A 24,702-nucleotide genomic window follows, 5' to 3' on the forward strand; every position below is an offset into this window, starting at 1 on the left:
CTCTGGAGGAGAAGAGTGGTTGTTCTGGAGGGTCGGACGGGATACCTGTCGAGCTGGCAGCTGAAAGGTCTGCCGGAGAGTCTGGGTGGACTGACTGAGGCAACAGCGGCTGAAACTCCTCCCGCTCATCTCGAGCCGGGGATATGGGTGCCACCAGAGAGGAAGGGGCACGATCCCGAAGTCCTTCCCCACTCGGACTTGGAAGGTGCGGGGGCCGGAATCTCTGGATGCAAAGAGTAGAACAGATTTCTTATGATTGTTTAAATTTGGTCCATGACCTGTTGGGATCGGCTCAAAGGTGGATCCAAAGGGAGCCTCTGTTTCTCTAAAACTGCAGGAGCCGTAGAATGTTTCCTACAAGGGCGTATAGCCGCAAACAGGATATCTGAGGAAGGTTATGTTTGGTCCCAGGAGCCTTTATCTGGCGCAGCCCATTTATCTCTGGGAGAAAGGTCCTCCTGAAGAATAAAACACTGAAGATGAGATTGTGTGGACAAATCTGAATAGACAGTATGGTCTCCTTGGGAGGAGGAAGACCTGGAACTGATGGATACAGGCTTGGGAGGGGAAGCACAAGGTGGTTGAGACAATATGTCCTGGATCAGGTCCACAGTCTGCTTAGCACGAGAGAATGATGTAGGATCCAGTCTCTTTCTTGCAATGTGGGCTTTGAGGCTCGTCCCCTTCATTAGAAAAAGTGGATCTTCATCTGCTGTCACCTTTGGATGATGCATGCGTCGACAAATCTGGGAGGTGCATCATGAAGGCGTTGTGCATGGAGGGACGTCGCGTCTGCGTCTTTTATGAGCTGTGAGTCTTGACATGCGCCGTAACTTGTGTCAAACTCCTGAGTCAGTATCCGTTCTGTCGTCTGCGCCGATGCTTCGTGGGTCGAGGTCGGAGCAATGTGGTCACTCTTATCCGACAACATCCTCATCACCTATGTGGACGTGTCCCGGAGGTGTTTAGAGCTCGACCTGGATGTCTGGTCAGTGCACGGCTTTCGACGGTGCTGACAACATACCTGCGCCCGAATTCTGTTTAGGATGACGCATGGGCCTTGGCTTGGGTTTTCCAGGTACTGAAGCGACCTTTTCACCCACTGGTGCTGAATGCTTGCCCTTTGACTTTACCTGAGGACATCATGGGCCACAATTTTAGGGCCTGGGGAAGAGTGTGTTGAGCACTTTGGGGAGGGAGCATAGCTCCCCAAAAGAGAAGAAGCTCCCTCCCCGTCCTGGAGAAGGGCTATCTTCGCTGCCGTCTGTATCCTCCAGTAATCCTCCAGTAATCCTCCAGTGCCTTGGGATCTTAATGTCGTCTTGGCTCAGCTCATGAAGTCTCCTTTTGAGCCTCTGGAATTGGCTAGTTTGAAGCTCCTCATAGCTATTACGTCTGCTTGAAGAGTCCGTGAATTACAGGCACTTGTTGCCTATTCAACTTACCTTCAATTCTTCCACAATAGGATGGTTCTGTATTCATAGGCTGGGAGTAGCCAAAGTAACTCTGTCCAGTTGGCTAGTGGATTATACTGCACACTTGTCCATTGGCTAGCCTACAAATTACAGACTCTATCAAGGCTCATCAAGTGAGAGCCAGCTGCGACCTGGTCATCTGTGCATACCTTCATGTCCCACATGAAGCATTATTTCAAGAGGAGATAGTAGTGCAACCTGTTCACTCTCTAATGCACTCTCAACAGCTGGGGTTGGTGGTTTTTTTTTTTTTTTTTTAAATATTGCTCCACTTTGCAACAATCAGCTTAGGGCTCCCATGAGTCCTGGTTAATTTAGCAAGTTTGCTTACCTGTAAACAAGGTTTTCCATAGATAGGATAAATTAGTTATGCTTGTTAACCGCATGTCTTCCTGGAGTGTTGACTACCTTCCTAAAATTTAAGCTGTGAAAACAGAAGGGGCTCATGAAGCAGCATGTGTATGAGGAACTCCCATGCATGCTCAGTAAAGTTTTACTGAGATATGAAAGATGGGTTTGTTCATTTTCTTCGGATGACATCACCCATGACTCATGGCTAATTCATCCTGCTGCCTATGGAGAACTCTGTTTACAAGTAAGCAAACTTGTGTCTTTTTCTTAACACTATACTCTTTGCTGTGGATGCTCTTGCTCCACCCCTCCCTTGTCCTGTAAGGTATGCCAAACCCCTCTATATTTCATTTGCCTATTGTGCTGAGCGTTTCTGGCTGAAGTCCCATTCTCATGCTAACTTCATTTAATTATTTCAAATTCATGCATTTCTTTCTGTCTATTACACTTGCTAAGCCAAATTATGTCCAGCTGACAAGCTCCCTTGCCCTCAAGCCTTGCCATCTCTTTGCCAAGCTCTCCTTAATCTGCCTCCACTTCCCATTCCCTCTTCACTCTCTGCTGATGACTTCAATAACAAGATTAATTGTGAATGCTCCACCAGACCACAACCTCCATCTCCAATTCTCCTCTCCTTTTTTGCCCCATCATACTTTTATTTTGAAATCACGGAGGAGGAAACTGCCCATCTTCTCTCCTCCTCCAAATTCACTACTGGTTCCTCTTATCCCTATTCCCATCCAGCTCTTCAGTTCTGTTTCTTCTGCAATTGCTCCATTCGTCTGTCATTTCCTCACTTGATCACTTATCACTGCAACTGTCCCATCTTCCTTCAAACACGCTGCATTGCACCACTCCTCAAACCCTCACTGTACCTTACCTTATCTACTAACTATCATTCTATCTACCTCCTCCCTTTCATCTCCAAACTGCTTGAACATACCATTCACCTCTACTTTCTATTATATCAATCTGTTCTGCATCCACTCCACTCTGGCTTTCATCATCTATGTTCCACAGAAACTTCTCTTGCCGAAATATCCAGTGGACCCCTTCATGGCGAAGGACCTTTATTTGAGCCTTTTTTTCTTGACTCTGACACGATCACCATCTGCTCTTTGACACGTTGTATTCCATTGGATTTTAGAACTCTGCTCTGTCCTGGTTTTCTTCTTATGTCTCCCATTCTTCTTTTACTGCATTTGGTACTGTTTCTTTCACCACTATTCTGCTGTCGGTCACTATGCCTCAAGGCTCTGTCCTGGGCTCCTTTCTCTCAACATTTCTTCCTTTGCTGCTGTGATCTCCTCCTACAGCTTTTAGTACCACTTCTTATGCTGATGATGCCCAGATCAATCTTTCTATACCAGAAATTTCACCAAGTATCCAGTTCTAATCTCAGCCTTCTTGTCTGACATCAAGGCAATGATGTCCTGCCTCTATCTTAACTTAACATGGCCTAAATCTGCTTCCCCTCTTTTTTTTGTTTTTTTTGTTTCTGGAAAGGTCTCTCATCTTTCTGGTTCTCTCAGATCTGTAACCTTGGGGTTCATCTTTGATGTCTGTCATTCTGTCTCTTCTTGCATTCGTTCTCAGTGTATTGTTTCTTCCTCTATAACATTGCTAAAATATATCCCTACCTTTTTTGATCATGTTACCAAAATAATCATCCACTCTTATTACCTCCCACTTAGACTACTGCAATTTGTTCTTCACAGGTCTCCTATTGAATCATCTTTCTCCTCTGCAATTTATTCAAAATTCAGCTTATTTTTCAGGGTCTTCTTAAGTTGCTACATTGGCTCCTTGTCAGTTTCTGCATATAGTTCAAGCTTCTCTTGCTCACGTACAAAAACATTCACTCTGCAGCTCCTAATTATCTATCTTCTCTTTCCTAGCATGTAAACAGATGGACTCGGGACCAGTGGGTTTATGCTTCCCTGTCAGCAGATGGAGACGGAGCAAATTGATGTTATAGTGTACATAACCCTGCAGTGACCTCAGCCTGCCACTATTCTCCATCGTGGACATGCATCTCCCTATGGGGATTGCTTTGAGCTTTTTGAAAGAAGAAATGTGAAATTCTAAATCCAGAAAAAGAAAGCACTGCTCTCCAGCGGTGATATCTAAAGGTCCCTTCCCCCAGTTGAGAATTCCTGAGGCTGTTTCTGTGGTTCCTCAGAGGTGTGCCTTAGTCCAGTAGTTGGGTTTCCCGGCTTGGACTATGCCCTCTCCCTCCGCAGCCGGAGACAGTCTCTGTACTCAGCCGGTAAGCACTGAACTCATTTAAAAAAAAAAAAGAGAAAGTTTTACCTGAATCAGAGAGAGACAGAGGGGTTTCAGGACTTCCTCTGGTTTCCATTCTCTGCACGCCGTGCCAGCGTTCATTCCCGCTTCCGTTGGGGGTTGGGGGAAATAGGCAGCCTGGCAGGTTGAGCAGCTCCCAGTGGGCTAGGCCCTGCACTTAGGCTTTTTTCTTGCACGCTGCATGGTATGCTGTGGTGGCCGTTTTCATGAACTCTTGTGTGTGTTCTGCGCTGTATAAGCCATCGGTGTGTGCAGTACGTTGGCTCTATGCATGTGCTATGCGCTTGTTTTTTGGGCGCGCATTTTAGGCCCACAAACTTTTTTTATGTGCTTAATTTGGTGCACAGGTTGTGCGTGTGCCTTGCCGCACTTTCTTGTAGTCACATATGTTTTGGGGGCATTTCATTTTTGAGCATGAGCCATTCCGACGCACATTTACCGCATCGATGGCACCAGTAAGCAAGAAGTCTAAGTGTCTTCCCTTTTGTGTTGGCTGTCACATTAGGGTTTCTCAGCCTGACCTGGCTTCTAATCTGTGTCAACGCTGCTCAGACGCCCAGGGAAAGTTGTCTTCCTTGGATTTTGCTAAGTCTGGCTTTTCCCATTCTGATGATGGGTTGGTCACGGCCTTGACTGGAGGGATGCCAGATCTTGGTTCTCCCTTGACTGGCTCCTCCGCTGGTGAGGGCAGTTCTGTGGGACAAGCTGCAGTTCCTTCTGGGCTTGGTCTGGACCCGGCTGCTTTTTCTTGCCTTGATTTTTTTTAAGGCTTACAAGCTTTTCTTCAGTCGCAGTCCTCCTCTTCCCCCAGGTATGTCCGGTTGGACCCTCAGACGGTGGCTCCTCCCTCTTCCAGTCCTATGCTTAAGCGCCGGGTTTCGTCTCTGCTCCCTGCGAGTGTTTCCGACAGGAATCCAGATAGCACTGATGATGAGGTTGATCTGGATTCCCTGGATGGTGGGGAAATTCCTCCAGGGCTGGAACTGTATTGAACCATGTTGTGGTTCTTTGATAGAGATGAACTGCCGACTCTGATTTCCCAGATCTTGAAATAGCTGGGTGTTCCTGGTTCAGATGCTATGTCAGAGCCGAGGAAGAATCCCATATTGATTTCCTTACATAAAGCCTCTTGTTTTTTCCCAGTGATGGATGCCATCCAGGAATTAATTGATATGGAATGGGATGTCCCAGAGACAAATTTTAAAGGGGGACGGACATTGAAAGGCCTGTAACCCCTAAATCTGGCTGTGAGAGAGCGTTTGCATTTTCCCAAAGTGGATTCTCTGGTATGTGCTGTGTCTAAGTGGACGACTATCCCTGTAGAGGGAGGAGTGACCTTGAAGGATGTACATGATAGAAGGATTGAGACTATTCTTAAGCAAGCCTTTGAGGCAATGGCGATTTTACAGATTGCCTCCTGTTTGCCCTAGTGGCAAGATCTTGTCTGCTTCTCTCAGGAGGTTGAGTCTGGAGGGAATTCCAGAGTGGTTATGGACCCTGTTGCTGCCTTTTTAGCAGATGCAGGCTGTGATTTGGTCTGGACCTTGGCCAGAGGAGTGGCTTCAGAGATAGCGGCCAGGCATCAACTCTGTGAAATTGGTCAGCTGACAGTTTCCAAAACCAGTCTTACCAAGATGCCCTTTAAAGGCTCGCTCTTGTTTTGGGAGCGAGTTAGAGAAACTGGCCAGTAAGTGGGGCGAGTCTCCAGTGTCTTGGTTGATGGAGGCTCCTTGCCCCCCTCTTTTGTATATAGTATTTATTTATTTATTTATGTTTTCGTTCACCCCCCTCTTTATTTCTTACTCCAGGTTAAGGCATCCTTGTTATAATGTAACTTTTATGCTCCTTTATCTCTTGTTGATTGGTTAATTATATTTTCTGCTTAGTTCATTGTAAACCGAGTTGATTTGATTTGTATCAAGAAAGTCGGTATATAAAAGCCTTTAATAAATAAATAAGAAACAGTTACAGCGCCCCTTTGGTATGAGGAGTTGTTTCTAGGGTTCCAGGCATTTTCGTCCCTACGGAGGGATGACCTTTCAGTGGACTCGGCCTTTCGGTAGGACTCATTCCTTTCGTCCCCGGCAGCCCAAGAGGAGCGGGCTTGGGTGGTAGACCCTCCTGAGCTTCCCAATGAAGGTTTGCTGATCCATCTTCCAGAACAGGAAATGATATTTCTCTCTCTTTTATCGGAAGTAGGTCGAAATCACGTCGGATCAGTGGGTCCTGGAGGTGATACGCGAAGGATATGCACTGGAATTTTGCAGTATTCCTTGGGATGTGTTCATGATGTCCCCTTGCCACTCCCTGCAGGAGTTTACGCTTCAAAGGCTCCTCAGACTGAGGGCTGTGGTTCCAGTGCCCTCGTCTCAAGAAATGGGGCGATATTCCATTTTTTTGTTGTGCCCAAGAAGGAGGGCTCCTTTCATCCCATCTAGGATCTCAAAAGGGTCAGCTGTCACTTGAAGGTGACTCGTTTTCGAATGGAAACCTTATGCTTTGTATTAATGGCGGTGCAGTCGGGGAAATTTCTGACCTCCTTGGATCTGTCAGAGGTTTAACTTCATATTCCCATCCAATTAGAACACCAACACTTTGCATTGTTGGGGCGCCATTATCAGTTTCGGGTGCTGCCTTTTGGTCTCGCCACCGCTCCAAGAACACTTTCCAAGTTAATGGTGGTAGTACTGGCGGCCTTGCAAAAAAAAGGAATATGGTGCACCCGTATTTGGACAACTGGCTGATTCAAGCAAAGTCTCAGGAAGAGAGCCTCCTGGTGACACTCAAGGTGATTTTCTTATTGCAGAAGCTCGGTTGGGTGGTGAACCTGACCAAGAACAATCTTCAACCATCCCAGTCGTTGGAGTACCTGGGGGTCCAGTTCGACATGGGACAGGACAGTTTTTTCCTACTGGAAGTTCGGATCCAGAGATTGATGTCTCAAGTGTGTCAGTTGATGAACACCATACACCCAATAGTGATGTCCTACCTACAGTTTGATGGCAGCTACCCTGGAAGTGATGCCATGGACAAGGGCGCATATGTGACCTCTTCAGCGCTCTCTATCTTGTTGGAACCCGCAGTCTCAGGATTATGTAATTTGGCTCCACTTGCTGATGGAAATCTCCTGCCTCCAGTGGTGGTTACAGGAGGATCATGCGGTTCGGCTGGCAAGCTTGCAGTTCTGCCACAGGCTGTGGAATCAAGCGGTTTGTGTGATGTTGGCCAACGCGATGATAATGATCTTTATCAATCGCCAGGGAGGAACCAAGAGCCAGCAAGTATTGCAGGAAATAGCCCAGCTGATGTAATGGGCGGAAGGTCATCTGCAGATGGTCTCGGCCTCTCACATTGCAGGAAAAGACAACATAAGAGTGGAATTCTTCAGCAGGTTGAGTCTGGACTCAGGAGAGTGGGTGTTGTCAGCCGAGACATGTCAGCTGATTGTGGATCGCTGGGGCCTTCCGTTCCTAGACCTGCCGGCAACTTTTCGAAATGCGAAGATTCCTCAACTCTACAGTCACAGGAGAGATCTGTAGTCCCTGGTAAAAGGTGCTTTTTGTACGGGTCTGGCCAGAAGACAGATTGCTTAATGCCTTTTCTCCGTGGCCCTTGCTGGGCAGGATAATTTGCAAGATTGAAAGCCGCAGGGGGCTAGTACTCCTGGTGGTGCCAGACTGGCCCAGGAGTCTGTGGTATGCAGATTTGTGACGACTCCTGGTGGAAGCCCCCTTCTTCCGCCACACATGGATCTGCTTCAGCAGGGACCGGTTCTTCATGAGTGTCCGACTCGATTTTGTCTTCTGCTTTTGCCCTTGAGAGGGCTTGCTTATTAAAGTGTGGTTATTCCTCTGTGGTGATTGTCACTTTACTCTGCGCTCGCAAGTTCTCCACTTCCTTGGCTTATGTGCGGGTTTGGAGAGCTTTTGATGCCTGGTGTGAGGAACAGGGTGTTCCTCCTCGTTCAGTTAAGATCCCTCTCATTCTGGATTTTTTGCAGAATAGATTGAATAAAGGCTTGGCCCTTAATTCCTTGAAGGTGCAAGTTGCGGTTCTTGTCCGTTTCAGAGGCCTGGTGAATGGTGTTTATTTGTCGTCTTATCCTGATGTGGTCCATTTTTTGAAGGGTGTGAAGCACCTTAGGCCTCCCTTTACTGGTTCCATTGCGGAGTCTTTATTTGGTGCTGGACGTTTTGGTGGGCCCTATGTTCCAACCATTATGTAGCCTTTCTTTACGGTTAACTTTGAAAACTGTGTTCCTGGTGAGTGGCTATATGTTCTGTGCATGGATTTCTGAGTTGCAGGCATTGTCTTTCCAGGTGCCGTTATTCAGGTGACTCTGGGGGCTTATAGCTGTTACTGTTCCATCCTTCTTGCCCAAGGTAGTCTTGGACTTTCATTTGAATCAGTCTATCTCCTTGCCATCCCTGGACAAGGTCAGGGATGTGGAGGAATTTCGCCTTTTGTGCTCCTTGGATGCTAAGTGTCTTGTCGTGCGGTATCTGGAGTTCTTGGAGTCTTTTCAAAAGAAGCATTGCCTGTTTGTTCTCCATGGCGAGAGTAAACAGGGCGTTCCGGCTTCACAGGCTACCATAGCTCATTGAATTAAGGAGGTGGTCACTGCCGCATATGTGGTTGCTGGAAAGTTGTTGCCTACTCAGGTTAGGGCTCATTCCATTAGGGATCAGGCAGTGTCATGGGCAGTTAGTCTGTTGACTCCCGTCTATATCTGCCGAGCTGCGGCATGGTCCTCCTTATACGCCTTTTCCAGTTTTTATCGTCTGGATGCGCAGGCCTGGGAGGATGCGGCCTTTGCATGTGTGGTGTTGACTGGACCGTGGGCAGCCTCCCACCCTGTTGGGAAGTAGCTTTGGTGCATCCCATCTGTCTACATGCTAGGAAATGGAGAAATTACTTACCTGATAATTTTGTTTTCCTTAGTGTAGACAGATGGACTCAGCTTCCTGCCCTCAGCTGCTGCATGAGTGTATCAATATTCCTCCTGTGGGGCTCTGGGTCCCAAGGGATTACTGCTAAGTGTTCATGCAGTCCCTAGCTTGGGACACCTAGAATCTTGTGTGAGTTCAGTGTTTATGGTTGGTTGAGTACAGTTCTGGTTATTTGTTTTTAATCAAGTTTTTTTGCTACTCTGTACACAGTTGCTTTTGAAGAGAATACTGGCAGGCTGGGGGTCACTGTAGGGTTATGTATACTGTGACATCAGCTTGCTCTGTCTCCATCTGCTGGCAGGGGAGCATAAACCTACTGCTCCTGAGTCCATCTGTCTACATTAAGGAAAACAAAATTATCAGATAAGCAATTTCTCCATTTTTTTTTCTCCCTACACCCTGCCACATGAATTCTGTTCATTGGGCAAGTTGCTCTTATCTGTGCCCTTCTTCCTCACCAGCTCCCAACTCTGCCCTTTCTACCTTACTGCATCATATCCCTAGAATAAACCTTTTGATCTGGTGCATCATGCTTCCTCTCTGGCCAAGTTCCTCCAGTCTACAAATTCACCTTTTTGAGGGTACTTTTTAAAATTGTAAACATTTCTTTACAAAAAATACATGTTCCACAGACTCTTGCTATTTATTTTAGTCTAAATTAGATTGTAAACTCCATGAGCAGGAACTTTTTAATTGTATCTGGACAGTGCTGTATATATCTTGTAGCACTTTAAAAAAAAATAAACAGTAGTAGTGGTAATATTGTGTGCAATTCTGGAGACTGCATCTATATAAGGATAAGTACAGAAATAACTAGAAGACCTAGCAGAAACATAGGTGTTCACTTAAGAAGGTCTAGAAGACAGACTGTTTGGGCAGTAGCCATGCTGGTTTTGCTGGCTATTTAAATTGTTATAGGGATTTTGTGGTTACATATGGGAAAGCAGTGCAATGGAGGGAATTACGAAGGCATCTTTTATGCTTTTATGCCCTTATTAGTGGAGTACAAATGAGAGACAGACAAAAAGCAGTCCTCAGCTGGTGACCACAGACTGTAGCTCCCTTCAGAATTTGTAGGGTCCTTCATTTTTCAATTTAAACCGATTTTTCACCCATAAATTTCCTGATCTTTCCAAAGGTGACAATCTGTTTAAACCAATATTCACCCTAATTTTAAGATTAAAAAGCAGTTGCAGGGCTGCAGATACAGTGTGTAAAGGCCTCCAGCCTCTGCTGCTGGAAGCCAATGTGGGCCAAAACCCGTACCATGTTTCAAGTTCACCTCCTCACCCCCCAAGCAGCCAGAGTGCCTGCTGTCTGGTACTGTGAATGAGTTTGAAGCAGGTCCTGTCCACTAAAAACACTTTCCGGTAAGCTCCCTGGCCCTGCACAAAAGCAGAATTGCAGTGCTGCATAACATGGGAGTCTTGGCAAGAATGCTTCGAAGGACAGAAAGGGGTGTGAGGGTTGAGAGGGAGAGGGGAGATTCTTGGGGGTAGGGAGAGGGAGGGGTGAAGAGTGGGAGAGGGAGATTCTTGGGTGTGGTGAGAGAGACATGCTAGGCAGGGGATGAGGATAGAGAGAGAGATGCTGGTGAGTGGGAGAATCTGCTTAATATTGCTTTATTGTCTTGGCTTCTGTCTACAAAAATAAATTCCAGTATTACCCAGAAAAATGTTAATTTTTTCAAGTGGTTTTCTCCTGTTTTTGCTCCTATCATAGTAAACCCTGAGATATTCCCGGGAAAAATAAAGAAGAATAACTGAATGCAGGTCCCTAAGAATCTGGTAGACATATTGTGAGTCTAGCCACTGAGATTGAATGCTCCTCCATAGCATCCCAAACCCTAGTTAAACCCAAAGACCATAAGCTAGGATTAGGAATTGAACCCAGGTCTCCCACATATGATGTGCAGTAGCGGCCCTTGACTTTAGAATTTACAAGTAATGCATTTGTAGGACACTTGAATAATAGTTATGTTTTAAATGAACTGCAATATTAGTAACAAATGAATACAACATAATTTTTCCGTATGTCTGTAAGGCACTTCAGAACAATGCTGCATAAGAACGGAAATATTTGTAAATCAGTTTTATCATTCTTAATTCCTAAATTTGGGTACAAAATATATGCAGAACTGTGTGAAAGGTAATATCAAATCTTTGGAAACAAAATTACTGTAACTAAAATGTGTCCATCAAAATTATTTTCCATCCTTAATCTGTTATCATTGTGGAACCCACAGTGTGCTTTATTTGAATGCCATCTATGTGCATATATATTTTATGTGCTATTGTGTAGCATAACAGAACACATGTAAGGGACACTGTGTCTGCCTTCCAGGTGCAAACATAGGTCTGTCAGTACAAGGCACTTAAGTGCATATATCATTCTATGATTGCCAATTCTGGAGAAGCTGACTTTCATATACAAAGAAAGCCATGGTCTGGGTTATAGAGCAGCAACTACAGCACCCCCAAAGAATGCTGTGAAAGTGTGTACTGGAAACTCCCTCAATCCACCTTAAGGGACCGGCCACAGCTATTTCTCTCGGTCCTCTTTAAGGATCAGCCCTGCAAGGGATTCTGAGTGAAGAGAGTCAGGGCTCAGAAAGGTTAAAAAGGTCCCTGGAAGCAGGCAGGAAGCCAGCCTATGTGAAGACCTGTTACCTTTAATGATGTTTATTATCAGAGCTGCAAGGTGAGCAGCTTTTCTTATGTGTTTTGCTTTTGCACTGTAAATAACGTGAGGAATCAGCCGAAACTTGCCTCTTTTATACTCCTGGCTGTTTCCCAAGCCACTGTTGCCCAAGTTACCACATATGGTGTTAAGTGGGATCTTCTTGCCTAAGTGAGAAGCACAGGCAGAAGCCCTCAGCTGCAGCAAAGAAAAAAAAATCCTACAGAACCTTTTTTTTCTTGGGGCCTTCTAGTTCCACTCATCCAACATAGGTTGCAGCAAGCCAAGGGAGCTAGCCTTGCCTGTGCAGTTGAGGTTCAAGCCGTGAATACGGACATTGTTTTTCTTCCCCTCTTCTCCCCCCCCCCTCCCCCACCCCTTCCTAGAGTGATATACAGTTTGGAGGCAGTTCAGGAAGCAGGGAAGATAGAGCAAGTATTACAGATCCTTGCTACAAGGCAGCAGCAACTGCAAAACGCCTTACAAACTGAAATTGAGCAGCAGCAGGCACTACAAGAACAAGTTATACAGCAAAACACAGTGCTAACTCAGATAGCACAGGCTGTACAGATCGCTATGACCAGACCACTTCCCTTGCCACTGGTACTACTTAAGATGACCCTAGGAGAAGACTCAGATTGTTTTCTGGAAAACTTTCAATGTACGGCTTGACTAACATTCTGGCCAGAAGATAAGTGGGCTATCTATCTGGGGAATCTACTCACCAGGAATAGTCCAAATGCCTTCCAAACAGCTATTCCAGAAGGGAGGATCACATATTAGGAAGTCAAGACTGTCATTCTAGAGAGAGCAGGACTCACTTCAGAAGCCTTTTGACAATGATTTTGGCAGGGAGTTCTTCAAGCGGGGGAAAATCCAAGGAACCTATTTCACAGACTCAATGATGTCGCTTGGAAGTAGCTGCGCCCAGAAGGGATGACCAGGATTAGAGGTAGCCAAAGTGGTTCTGCTGGAACAGTTCCTAGACGGTCTAGAATGGCCTATGCAGCACTGGGTCTGCCAACACCCAAACTTTACACTTGAAAAAGTACTGGAAGTAGCAGAGGCCTGTTACCAGGCCCAGACAATGCCTAAGTTGCCAAGGTCCCCAGAGAAGCCACTCGACCTGGGGTAAAGTGTGATGGAGCTCTAAGAGCCAGAGGCCCCGACAGACAGTAGCACGGATCTGACAGGGCTTTTCACTTCAACCACAAATGTCAGATGGACCACCATGTTTGAGCTGTGGTGAAAGGGGCCATAATGCTAGAGACTGTCCCCGCAGGGAAGATGAGCCAATGGAAGTTAATTTCATGGTCCCACATTATTGTAATTTTGTGGATGAACCCAACCTGGAAGTCTCTACACTTTTGATTCCTGTGGTTAGAGGGCTCTGCAACCCAGGCTTTAATGGACTCTGGGAGTGTGAAAATGCTCATTCAGAGATACTTAGTAAAGTGGATTCAGATTGACTGTGGGGAAACTGTGACCTGTGTGAAATGATCCAATTTTGAGGACGCTACTATAAGTGAAGTAGAAGGTCTAATAAAAAAAACAAAAACAAAACCTAAACTCCGCTAATCATCCCTTAGATTCCATACCAATAATAGCATTAAAACAAATTGCGCAGGTAATTGCACTACCATTAGCTCCATCATTAATAATTCATTACATGAAGGCCTCTTACCTGACTCATTAAAGCAAGCAATTATCAAACCGATAATAAAAAAAAAAAAAAAAAGAATCTGGACCACCCAAGTACTAAACTACCGTCCAAACTCAAATTTATCATTCATTGCTAAGTTAATTGAAAAGGTGGTATTGAAACAACTCACTGAACACCTTGAATCTAATGACTATATATACCCCATGCAGTTTGGTTTTAGAAAGCACTTTAGCACAGAAACCCTGCTCCTCTCACTGTCAGATACAGTTATGAGAGGATTTGATAATGGACACATACCTTCTTATGCTACTGGATCTCTCAGCTGCGTTTGACACAGTCACCACAAAAGTCTAATTCGAAGACCTGTAGAAATCGGGCTCAAGGGCAAAACATTGCAATGTTTCACTTCCTATCTGAGCAATAGATCATATTGGGTAAACATTAACAATTCCACATCTGACACAATGCTTGAAACAGGAGTACCTCAAGGCTCTTCCCTCTCAGTCACCCTCTTTAACATATATATGCTCCCACTCTGTCACCTTCTTTCTGGATTAGGCTTGAACTACTACATTTATGCTGACGATATTCAGATTATCATCCCGGTTAATGACACATTAGAAAACACTTATAAAATTACCACTATGTACCTGAATATCATCAAACAATTATTAACACAAATGAAACTCGGCCTAAACATTGATAAAACTGAAATCATCCTCCTTGAAAGGAAAATTTACACTATCGAGCAAAATCTCACAATGCCATATGAAAATTTATCAATCAATTTAGGAGACAAAATGCATGAACTCGGTGTCTAGATTGACCCCCGAGCTTAATTTCAAAAAACACATTTCAATTAAAATTAAAGAGGGATATGGTTAGCTACTAATGCTAAGTCGTTTAAAGCCATTATTAAATTCCAATGACTTTAGAACAGTGCTACAGTCTTTATTATTTACCGGCACAGATTACTGCAACTCTCTTCTACTCGGCCTTCTACAATCTACGATTCGGCCTCTCCAGATTCTAAAAAATTCAGCCACTAGAATACTCACCGGTTGCAGAAAGAAAGATTATATCACTCCAATATTGAAATCACTACACTGGTTACCCATTGAAAAACGCATCCAATCCAAAACACTTTGCATCCTACACAAAGCTATTTACGGGGAGCAAGTAGAATGGTTAAACGCGGTCATTCGTCTTCACACACCACAGCGAAATCTCAGATCCGCCAATAAAGGATTATTGTCAAAACCTTCAGTCTCCTCAGCCAGACTCACCATGGTCAGAGAGCCATATCACTCGCAGGGCCCAAATTATGGAACACTCTACCAGTTGATCTAAGGTTACAAACCGATCTCAAGTTGTTTCGAAAAAATCTTAAAACCTGGTTATTTAACAAGCATATAAAGAAGGCATTGGTTAAAGCTAATTATCTCCATTTCACTAATCACAACCTCCTAAACGCGATTTTGTTTTTACGGACTGTTCTTTAAGACCATGTCTCTGCTTATCAATTTTATAGCTTTTATAGTTTATTTACCTGATTTATTAATTGTTTTATAACAATAGGTTAATATTATGCTTTTATGTTTTTACTACTGGTATTTTATTATTTTATTACTATTTTTGGAATATATGTTTTTAATGCTGGCTCTTATGATTTTATTCGCTTCTATTATTTTTATGAATCATTGAAACTTGTGTTTCTGCTTTTGAAATGTCTGTAAACCGTTGTGTTGGCTAGTCCAAACATCGGCATATAAAAGCCTAATAAATAAATAAATAAATGGTGCAAGAAGAAGTTTAGCTTAGAGGTTGGACCTTAAGTGAACCGAACCCAGATTCCTTTCAGAGAGCAGCTGTCTACTTCACCAATCAGCTGATGGAGCAAAACAAGGAGAACTTCTTGAACCTACTAAATTGTACCCACCTGTTGCAGCATGACATTGATATGCCTCCTGGAGGAGTTGTACTGCAATGACCCTATTGGATTCCTAAGGCCAGGTGCTGTGTCATTGAGATCGAAGTAAAGGAGATGCTCCATCCTTGGCGTTATAAAGAAGTCTAATAGTGATTGGTCCTTACCTATAGTGCTGTTGCCAAAGCCAGATGGGAGCATAAGGTTCTGCATTGACTCTAAAAACATCAAGGTCTCAAAACTTGACGTGTACCTGATGCCTCGAGTGGATGAACAGATTGAGAATCTGGGATCAGCCCAGTTCATTTCTACCCTGGACCTTACGAAAGGGTATTGGCATGTGCCTTTCATGCCAGCAGCGAAGGAGAAGACTGCATTCTCAACGCCAGGAGGACTTTTCTAGTTCACCATCCTCCTTTTCGGACTCCATGGTGCCCCTGCAACATTTCAGTGCTTGGTTGACGGCCTGCTCTGCCCAAGTCAAGGGTACGCAGCCACCTACTTGGATGACATTGGTGGTGTACAGCTCAGAATGGAAGACACATCTAAGCCAACTCTAGGCCATAAATAGTCTGAGGAAAGCAGGATTAATGGTTGCCAACCCTAAAACATGCTTGCTGGGAAGTCCAGTATATAGGCTACACCCTGGGAAAGAGCAAGGTCCATCTGCAGACCCAGAAGATCAAGCTGATCACCTGAGTACCAGTCCTGTAAACAAAAGCAAGAGAATTCCTAGACCTTGCAGGGTATTATAGAGGATTTATCCCTAATTGGAAAAGGCAGAGCCTCTTACAAGGTGGCTGTTGAAGTAAGCACCAGAGAAGGTCCAATGGTCAGCTAAAGCAGAGGAGGCCTTCTGGGCTCTAAACTGGTCCTAAGTCCAGACTTCACCAAACCCTTCATGGTGAAGACCAATGCCTCAGAAGTAGGCTTGGAAGCATGCCAAAAACATGCTGTGGCATACATTAGTCGGAAACTGATGCTACGGGGGAGGCATTGCTCAACAGTCGAGAAGGAGGCCTCGGCAGTCAAATCAGCCTTAGAGGTTTTGCGGTACTACCTGCTGGGATGGCAGTGCTCATTCTGCTTCTGTGGTTTAATAGAAATTAGGTGATGAGATGACTCTTGGCCCTATAGCCCATCATCTATAAAATACGACATTGGACAAGAAATGAAAATTTCAATGTGAATTTCCTGTCCAGAGGTGTGTCCCTGGTACAGACAGGTGCTCATCTGAATAAATGAGCCGAGGGGGGGAGGGTATGTGAGGAAGTATACTGGAAACTCCCTCAAACCACCTTAAGGGGCCAGCCACAGCTATCTGGCCTGATCCTCTTTAAGGATCAGCCTCTCAAGGGATTGTTTCTGAAGGGAAGCTCCCCTCACCATACTATGAGGAGTCAGGGCACAGAAGGACTAGAGAGGCCCCGGGAAGCAGGCAGGAAGCCAGGCCATGTGAAGGCCTGCTATGTTTGATTGTTTATTACCAGAACTGCAAGGTGAGCAGCTTTTCTTGTGTGTTTTTTGCACTGTAAATAAAATTGCACATGAGGGAACATCCAAAGTCTGACTCCTTTATCCTCCCGGCTGTTTCAGAAGCCGCTGTCGCCCAAGTTACCACAAATGCATTTGGCCCTCCTCTGTAGAGAGTCAAGAGCAGTTTGAAAGATGGGTGTAACTGTTTGTACCAAAATGTTATCTGTATTTACATTCTAACCACTGATTCAACCTGGTAAATAAAATTGTTGACAATATATCTACCGAATTCTCTCAGCAGTATTGATGAATACCACTGCTTAGAGTACAGAGATGGGAAGGAGTAGAAAGATGTGGAGAGAGAGAGAGAGCTGCATCATATCCTGATCAACTATTTGCATTTTTCTGGGCAGGGAATAGTACAGAAAATACCAATGCGAATGATGTATTTGGATTTGAAGTACTCCAAGCACAGTATGAAGAACTGAAGCAAAAGGTATATGTGTACCATGGTTTTTCTCAGAATTTTCTTTGTCAGTTTATAGACCTTAGGGCTTTTTATGCTTATTTCAGATATGATGATGTTATGATAGTTGAAGTCTTTATTTTTGCAGATGTATTGTGTTTTTTTTTTCTGTTGTAATGTATTTCCTTGGAATTTGCAGCTGAATGAATTGCAGAAAGATATCTTGATTAAAAATGGAGAAAATAAAGTTTTGCGTGACTCTCTACGACAAACGGAGTCTGATCTGGAGCAAGAGAAAAGATCCCATTCAGTGCTTGAAAAGGAGAGGGCCCAGATCCAAAGTGAAAAGGAAAAAGAACTGTCAAAAAAGGTACTTTTTCATGTACACTCCCTCCCCCCCCCCCCCCCCCCCCAAGATACTTTTCTCTGGCTTAATGTTGTTAAAATCTATTGATCAAAGTACTGGTCTGCTAGATTGCATTCTCTGTTTAAGCAACAGAAGCAGGAATGGTTGATGAAATTTTAAAGTGCAGCTGCAAGAAGTATTCAAATTCCAGCTGTTCTCTGTATCAGAGGTGTGACAGTACTGTAGGGCAATGGTTTTCATACTAAGAAAAAGTCCAATGGAAGAAAGAGAAGTATTTCTTCCCCCTCTTCACATGCATGCATTCCCCAGCTCCCACTACTTCTAGTGATCATAATCCACAATGCTCCTTGCAGTTGTACAATACTTGTACTCTTCTGCTTCTCAGCCCTCCTCGTGAGAACGATGATGAGACTATAGCTACTGTGTGGCTCAGACTTTATCGAGAGCCATGTAGAACTGAGAGTCAGCAGCAGAAACTGCACTAAGGTTGGGAATGGGGCTGCCACACAGTCATTGGCATATTGAGACCAAGTTTGGAAGCCATTGCTGTAGAGCAGTGATACTTGTGCATTTGGGTTGCAAAAACCCAATGCAGCAGTACAGTATAAGGGTAAAATTCTGTTTGCAAAATTCTTCCAACATAGACCGGCAAACGTATTAAGCAGGGTTTTAAACTAGAATCGTCGGGGATAGGTGAACAAAAACCTAAGATAAGTAAAACAAATACTTGTATAGAAATGGGGGGGAAGGGCAATATCTGTAAAGCTATGTACAGTAATGATCATAGTATGGGAAATAAAGTCCTGAACCTAGAAGCAGTCATTGAAGATGCAGATTTAGATGTAGTGCCTGTCACAGAGACTTGGTAAACAGAAAACCATAACTGGGGATATAGTTATACCGGGCTACAGTCTATTCAGGAAGGAAGGGAGGAGGTATGGCATTATAAACTATAAAGCAACAGAATTGCAGGGCTTATAAGGTAAGGAGGAGGTACTGTATGTTAATTTGGAAAGAGGCAATGGAACATCTATTTATATTGGTGTAATATTTAGTACAAACCTCCATCACAGACGGAGGAGATGGATAGAGATTTAATGGAGGATATTCACAAAATTACTATGAAAAGGAGGCACTATTGTTAGGGTATTTCAATCTCTTGGATGTTGATTGGGACATCCCAGCTGTGCTACTCTTCTAGATGCAGGGAGATCCAGGATTCTCTGCAAGGAGAAATGTTCTATCAGCTGGTAAAGGAACCCACTCGGGAGGGGGAATACTGGACCTAATGCTTACCAATGGGGGCAATGTCTTTGATGTTGTAATTCATGATCATCTGGGATCCAGTCATCACTTGATGGTGTGGTTCAATATTAGAACACAAGAGGTAAAGGTTCATTCAGAGGCAAGGATCTTAGATTTTAGAAAAACTAATTTAGTTAAAATAGGGGAGTACCTCAAAGAGTTGTTAGCTGGTTGAGAAAATCTAGGGTAAGTAGAAGAGCAGTGGGCAAAACTAAAAGGTGATATTACAAGGGCAACTAATCTTTTTGTTAGGAAAGTAAATAAAGGAAAGAGGGAAAGTGGGCTGCTATGGATTTCTAAAGAAGTAGCTGAAAAGGTAAGAGAAGAAGTTAGCATTCACAAACTATAAGAGATCACAGAAAGTGAAAGACAGGCAAAATATCTGGAAAAGCTAAGAGAGGCTGAAAAATTAGGAACACAAAAATTCAAATAGAAATAAAAATAGGACCGGAAGGCTCATCTACATACTGCTCCCAGCAACCACCAGGAGAGGAGTCCAGAGGTCACCGCAAGCTATCCAGGAATTGAATTCCACAGCCCCAGCTTCAAGAGGCCCTGCACCCTTTGCAGTAGAAGAGGACCGGACGCGCGTGCTGTTAGGCGCACGAATCTCAAGCCCCTCGATTCTTTGAATGAAGAGCAATTTAATGGTGGTTAAAGAAGATTGGTTAGTATAGCTTTGGGAAATCTTTGGACTTATAAAAGTTTGGAGAAAGGTGAAATAGTGGGATATATTCTTTAGAGTTTGTGTGTGTCTGAGGTAATAAGCAAGTCAGAGAGAGTTAATTCTAGTGTCTGTCTTTCCCACCCACTCAACCCTTGATTTTTAGGCAAGAGACACTTTCTCATTAAAAATCAATGAGGCTCTTAACTAAATCATACTATTGTACCAGCCCTTATTGAAAGCTTAATCATCCCCTTGTAGGACACTAGCTGATTAATTAGTAAATTCATCTGTAAATTTAAAGTACTCTAATTCCAACTCCCTTAGTATCCTAAACTTAACTAGGAACTCAATAAAATTAAGATGAAGGCAGCAGTCCAGCAGCAAGAGGGGAGGGGGGCTTTCCAGTCTTTTGCATTGAGTGTCACATGTATGATTTTTTTACCCGCCGGTGAGAGATTGTATGTGTGCAAAGAGCTCCTGGTTCTCAGGGAACGAGTCTGATCTCTGGAGGCTACAGTAGCAGACTTGGAGGAGCTGAGGCAGACAGAGAGGTACATTGATGAGACTTTCAGGGACATAGTAGCCAAGTCCCAAATCCAATCTGGCAGCCCCAGTGCTGCCTTGGATCAGAAAGGACTCCCAGTAGGAGACCATCACCATGGTGTAGCAGGAAGTGATCCTGTAGCCAAGGACCTGCTCTCCAGGTGATGTATTGTCCTCTTGCACCAAGAACAAGTCTTCCAGGGCTACTGCCCACGAGGGAAGGGTTAGGCCAGCCATCATAGTTGGTGATTCAATTATTAGAAATGTAGATAGCAGGGTGACTGGTGGGCATGAGGACTGCCTGGTAACTTGCCTGCCTGGTGCGAAGGTGGCTGATCTCATGCGTCACCTAGATAGGATTATAGACAGTGCTGGGGAGGAGCCAGCTGTCGTGGTACATGTGGGAACCAACTACATAGCAAAATGTGGGAGAGAGGTTCTGGAAGCCAAATTTAGGATTTTAGGTAGAAAGCTGAACTCCAGACCCTCCAGTGTGGCATTCTCTGAAATGCTTCCTGTACCACATGCAGGTCCCCAGATGCAGGCAGAGCTCCAGAGTTTCAATGTGTGGATGAGACGATGGTGCAGGGAAGAGGGATTCAGTTTTGTAAGGAACTGGGGAAACCTTTGGGGAAGGGGGAGATTTTTCCGAAAGAATGGGCTCCATCTTAACCAGAGTGGAACCAAGCTGCTGGCATTAACCTTTAAAAAGGAGATAGAGCAGCTTTTAAACTAGAACAAGGGGGAAAGCTGACAGTCACTTACCAATGCATGGTTTGGAGGAATGTATCCTTGAAGGATATTAATAAAACAGGAGAGTTAGGGCATCCCAACAGAGGTTCCAATAAAAGCAAATGTAGTCCATGTGCCTATATGTAAAAAATCACCTGAGCTAAAGATTTCCAAATTATCCCTAACAACTGGAAAGCAGGTTGTTAATACAAACAAAAAACACACTTTGAAATGTGTGTATGCCAATGCCAGAAATCTAAGAAGTAAGATGGGAGAGTTAGAGTATACAGCAGTAAATGATGAGATTGACATAACTGGCATCACAGAGACCTGGTGGAAGGAAGATAACCAGTGGGACAGTGCTATATCAGGGTACAAATTATATCACAATGATAGGGAGGATCAACTTGGTGGGGGTGTGGCACTTTATGTCCGGGAGGGTATATAGTCCAACAGTATAAAGATCATACAAAAGACTAAATGCTCAGTAGAATCTATATGGGTAGAAATCCCATGTGTGTTGGATAAGAAGTATAGTGATAGGAGTATACTACCGTCCACCTGGTCAAAATGGTCAGACAGATGATGAAATGCTAAGAGAAATCAGGGAAACTATTTGGCAGTGCAATAATAATGGGAGATTTCAATTACCCCAATATTGACTGGGTAAATGTATCATCAGAACTTGCTAGAGGCACAAAGTTCCTGGATGTAATAAATGACTGCTTCATGGAGCAACTGGTTCAGGAACCAACGAGAGAGGGAGCTATTTTAGATTTAATTCTTAGTGGAATGCAGGATTTGGTGGGGCCACTTGGCAATAGTGATCATAACATGATCAAATTTAAACTAATAGCTGGAAGGGGGACAATAAGTAAATCTACAGCTCTAACACTAAATTTTCAAAAGGGAAACTTTGATAAAATGAGGAAAATAGTTAGAAAAAACTGAGAGGTACATCTGCAAAGGTTAAGTGTTCAACAGGCATGGACATTGTTTAGAAATACAATCCTAGATGCACAATTCAAATGTATTCCACACATTAAGAAAGGTGGTAGGAAGGCAAAATGATTACCAGCATGGTTAAAAGATGAGGTGAAAGAGGTTATTTTAGCCAAAAAAAAATCCTCCTTCCAATTTTTGAAAGATCCATCTGAAGAAAATAGTATAAAGCATAAGCATTGTCAAGTAAGTGTAAAACATTGATAAGACAGGCAAAGAGAGAATTTGAAATTAAGTTGGCCATAGAGGCAAAAACTCATAATAAATCTTTAAAAAAAAATATATCCGAAGCAAGAAACCTGTGAGGGAGTTGGTTGGACCGTTAGATGACCGAGGGGTTAAAGGGGCTCTTAGGGAAGGTAAGGCCATTGCAGAAAGACTAAATGAATTCTTTGTTTCCGTGTTTACTAATGAGGATGTTGGGGAGATACCAGTTCTGGAGATGGTTTTCAAGAGTGATGAGTCAAACAAAATGAACCAAATCACTGTGAACCTGGAAGATGTAGTAGGCCAGATTGTCAAACTAAAGAGTAGCAAATCACCTGGACCGGATGGTATGCATCCTAGGGTACTGAAGGAACTCCAAAATTAAATTTCTGATCTATTAGTTAAAATTTGTAACCTATCATTAAAATCATCCATTATACCTGAAGACTGGAGGGTGGCCAATGTAACCCCAATATTTAAAAAGGGCTCCAGGGGCAATCCGGGTATCTAAAGACTAGTGAGCCTGACTTCAGTGCAGGGAAAAATAGTGGAAAGTATTCTAAAGATCAAAATCGTAGAGCATATAGGAAGACATAGTTTAATGGAACATAGTCAACATGGATTTACCCAAGGGAAGTATTGCTTAACAAATCAGCTTCATTTTTTTGAAGTGGTTAATAAACCTATGGATAAAGGTGAATCAGTAGACGTAGTGTATTTGGATTTTCAGAAGGCGTTTGACAAAGTCCCTCATGAGAGGCTTCTATGTAAACTAAAAAGTCATGGGACAGTAGGTGATGTCCTTTCGTGGATTACAAACTGGTTAAAAGACAGGAAACAGCATAGGATTAAAAGGACAATTTTCTCAGTGGAAAAGGGTAAACAGTAGAGTGCATCAGGGATCTGTACTTGGACAGGTGCTTTTCAATATATATATATAAATGATCTGGAAAGGAATGTGACGAGTGAGGTTATCAAATTTGCGGATGATACAAAATTATTCAGAGTAGTTAAATCACAAGAAGATTGTGATACATTACAGGAGAACCTTGCAAGTCTGGAAGATTGTGCATCCAAATGGCAGATGAAATTTAATGTGGACAAGTGCAAGGTGTTGCATATAGGGAAAAAATAACTCTTGCTGTAGTTACACGATGTTAGGTTAATTTTATTTATTTATAAAAATTTCTATACCGGTGTTTGGAACCAGGACCATCACATCGGTTTACATCTTTACATCAAAAACATGAGAAATAAGTTTATAAAAGTATGATACAATAAAATTCAATCTAAAAGTAAAGTAAAAACAAAAACTCTGTAATAATATTAATTCCAGTCTGTATTTAAAACTGAGTAAAATAAAAATATATCTAAATTGACTAAATAGCAATTAAAACCAAAAGTAAGAAACATAGTTGAAGTATGCCTGAAAGAAAGGGAGGAGCCATGTAACGCCAAGTTGGCTTAGCCTATGCCTTCCTTGAAAGCTTGGTTAAAGAGCCATGTTTTCAGGAATTTTCTAAAATCTTTGAGTTTTGTTTCAAGCCTTATTTCTTGCGTGAGCATGTTCCATAGCTTTGGGCCTGCCAGGGATATTGCTCTATCCCTGACAGAGATTAATTTTGCAGAAGAAACAGAAGGTATGGATAATAGTCCTTTGTTCGCCGATCTGAAATTGTGTTGTGGTGTGTGGAGCCATATTGTGGCATTCAGCCATTCCACCTGTTCTCCATAAATTGCTTTGTAAGGCAGACACAAAGTTTTGTATTGTACTTGCTTCTGAATGGGTAGCCACTGTAAATCCATTAATATTGGGGTAATATGATCTTGTTTGCTTGAGCCGGTTAGTATTCTTGCTGCAGAGTTCTGTAGTATTTGCAGAGGCCTGATGGTGGAATGTGGTAGCCCAAAAGCAGAGAATTACAGTAGTCGATGCTGTTAAAGATTAAAGCCTGTAATACTGTTCTAAAGTCGCTCAAGTTGAGTAATGGTTTTAATTTTCTTAGTATTTCTTAGTAATTTATAGTGACCTTCTTTGGTTTTTATAGCAATGTGGTTTTTGAAATTGAGTTCTGGATCCAAGTAAACACCAAGGTCTCTTATTTTTGTACCGAGATGAATTTGAAGGTTTTCATATTGAAAGCACTGCTTATTGTCTATTAATGCTGTTTTCCTTTCTAAAAGTATTGTTTCACTTTTTTTCTATATTTACGCATAATTTCATTTGTGTTAAGATCTAGGCATCATAGTGGATAATACTTTGAAATCGTCGGGTCAGTGTGCTGCAGCAGTCAAAAAAGCAAACAGAATGTTGGGAATTATTAGGAAGGGAATGGTTAATAAAACGGAAAATGTCGTCGTCATGCCTCTATCACTCCATGGTGAGACCGCACCTTGAATACTGTGTACAATTCTGGTTGCTGCATCTCAAAAAAGATATAGTTGCGATGGAGAAGGAACAAAGAAGGGCAACAAAAATGATAAAGGGAATGGAACAGCTCCCCTATGAGGAAAGGCTCAAGAGGTTAGGGCTGTTCAGCTTGGAGAAGAGACAGCTGAGGGGGGATATGATAGAGGTCTTTAAGA

At 43.3% G+C, this 24,702-nt stretch overlaps 1 protein-coding gene across 2 annotated transcripts in view; it reads left to right on the forward strand.

The window, feature by feature from the left end:
• ATRIP (ATR interacting protein) overlaps positions 1-24,702 on the forward strand; it is a 129,163-nt gene that overhangs the window by 12,649 nt on the left and 91,812 nt on the right. For both annotated transcript variants that reach the window (XM_029599396.1, XM_029599395.1), the window contains exons 3-4: positions 17,241-17,323; positions 17,493-17,663. In XM_029599396.1, coding sequence (XP_029455256.1) covers positions 17,241-17,323; positions 17,493-17,663 — 254 coding nt within the window. The remainder of the gene's footprint in view (positions 1-17,240; positions 17,324-17,492; positions 17,664-24,702) is intronic.

The sequence above is a fragment of the Rhinatrema bivittatum genome, chromosome 4 (assembly GCF_901001135.1).
Source record: "Rhinatrema bivittatum chromosome 4, aRhiBiv1.1, whole genome shotgun sequence".
Classification (NCBI taxonomy): Eukaryota; Metazoa; Chordata; class Amphibia; order Gymnophiona; family Rhinatrematidae; genus Rhinatrema; species Rhinatrema bivittatum.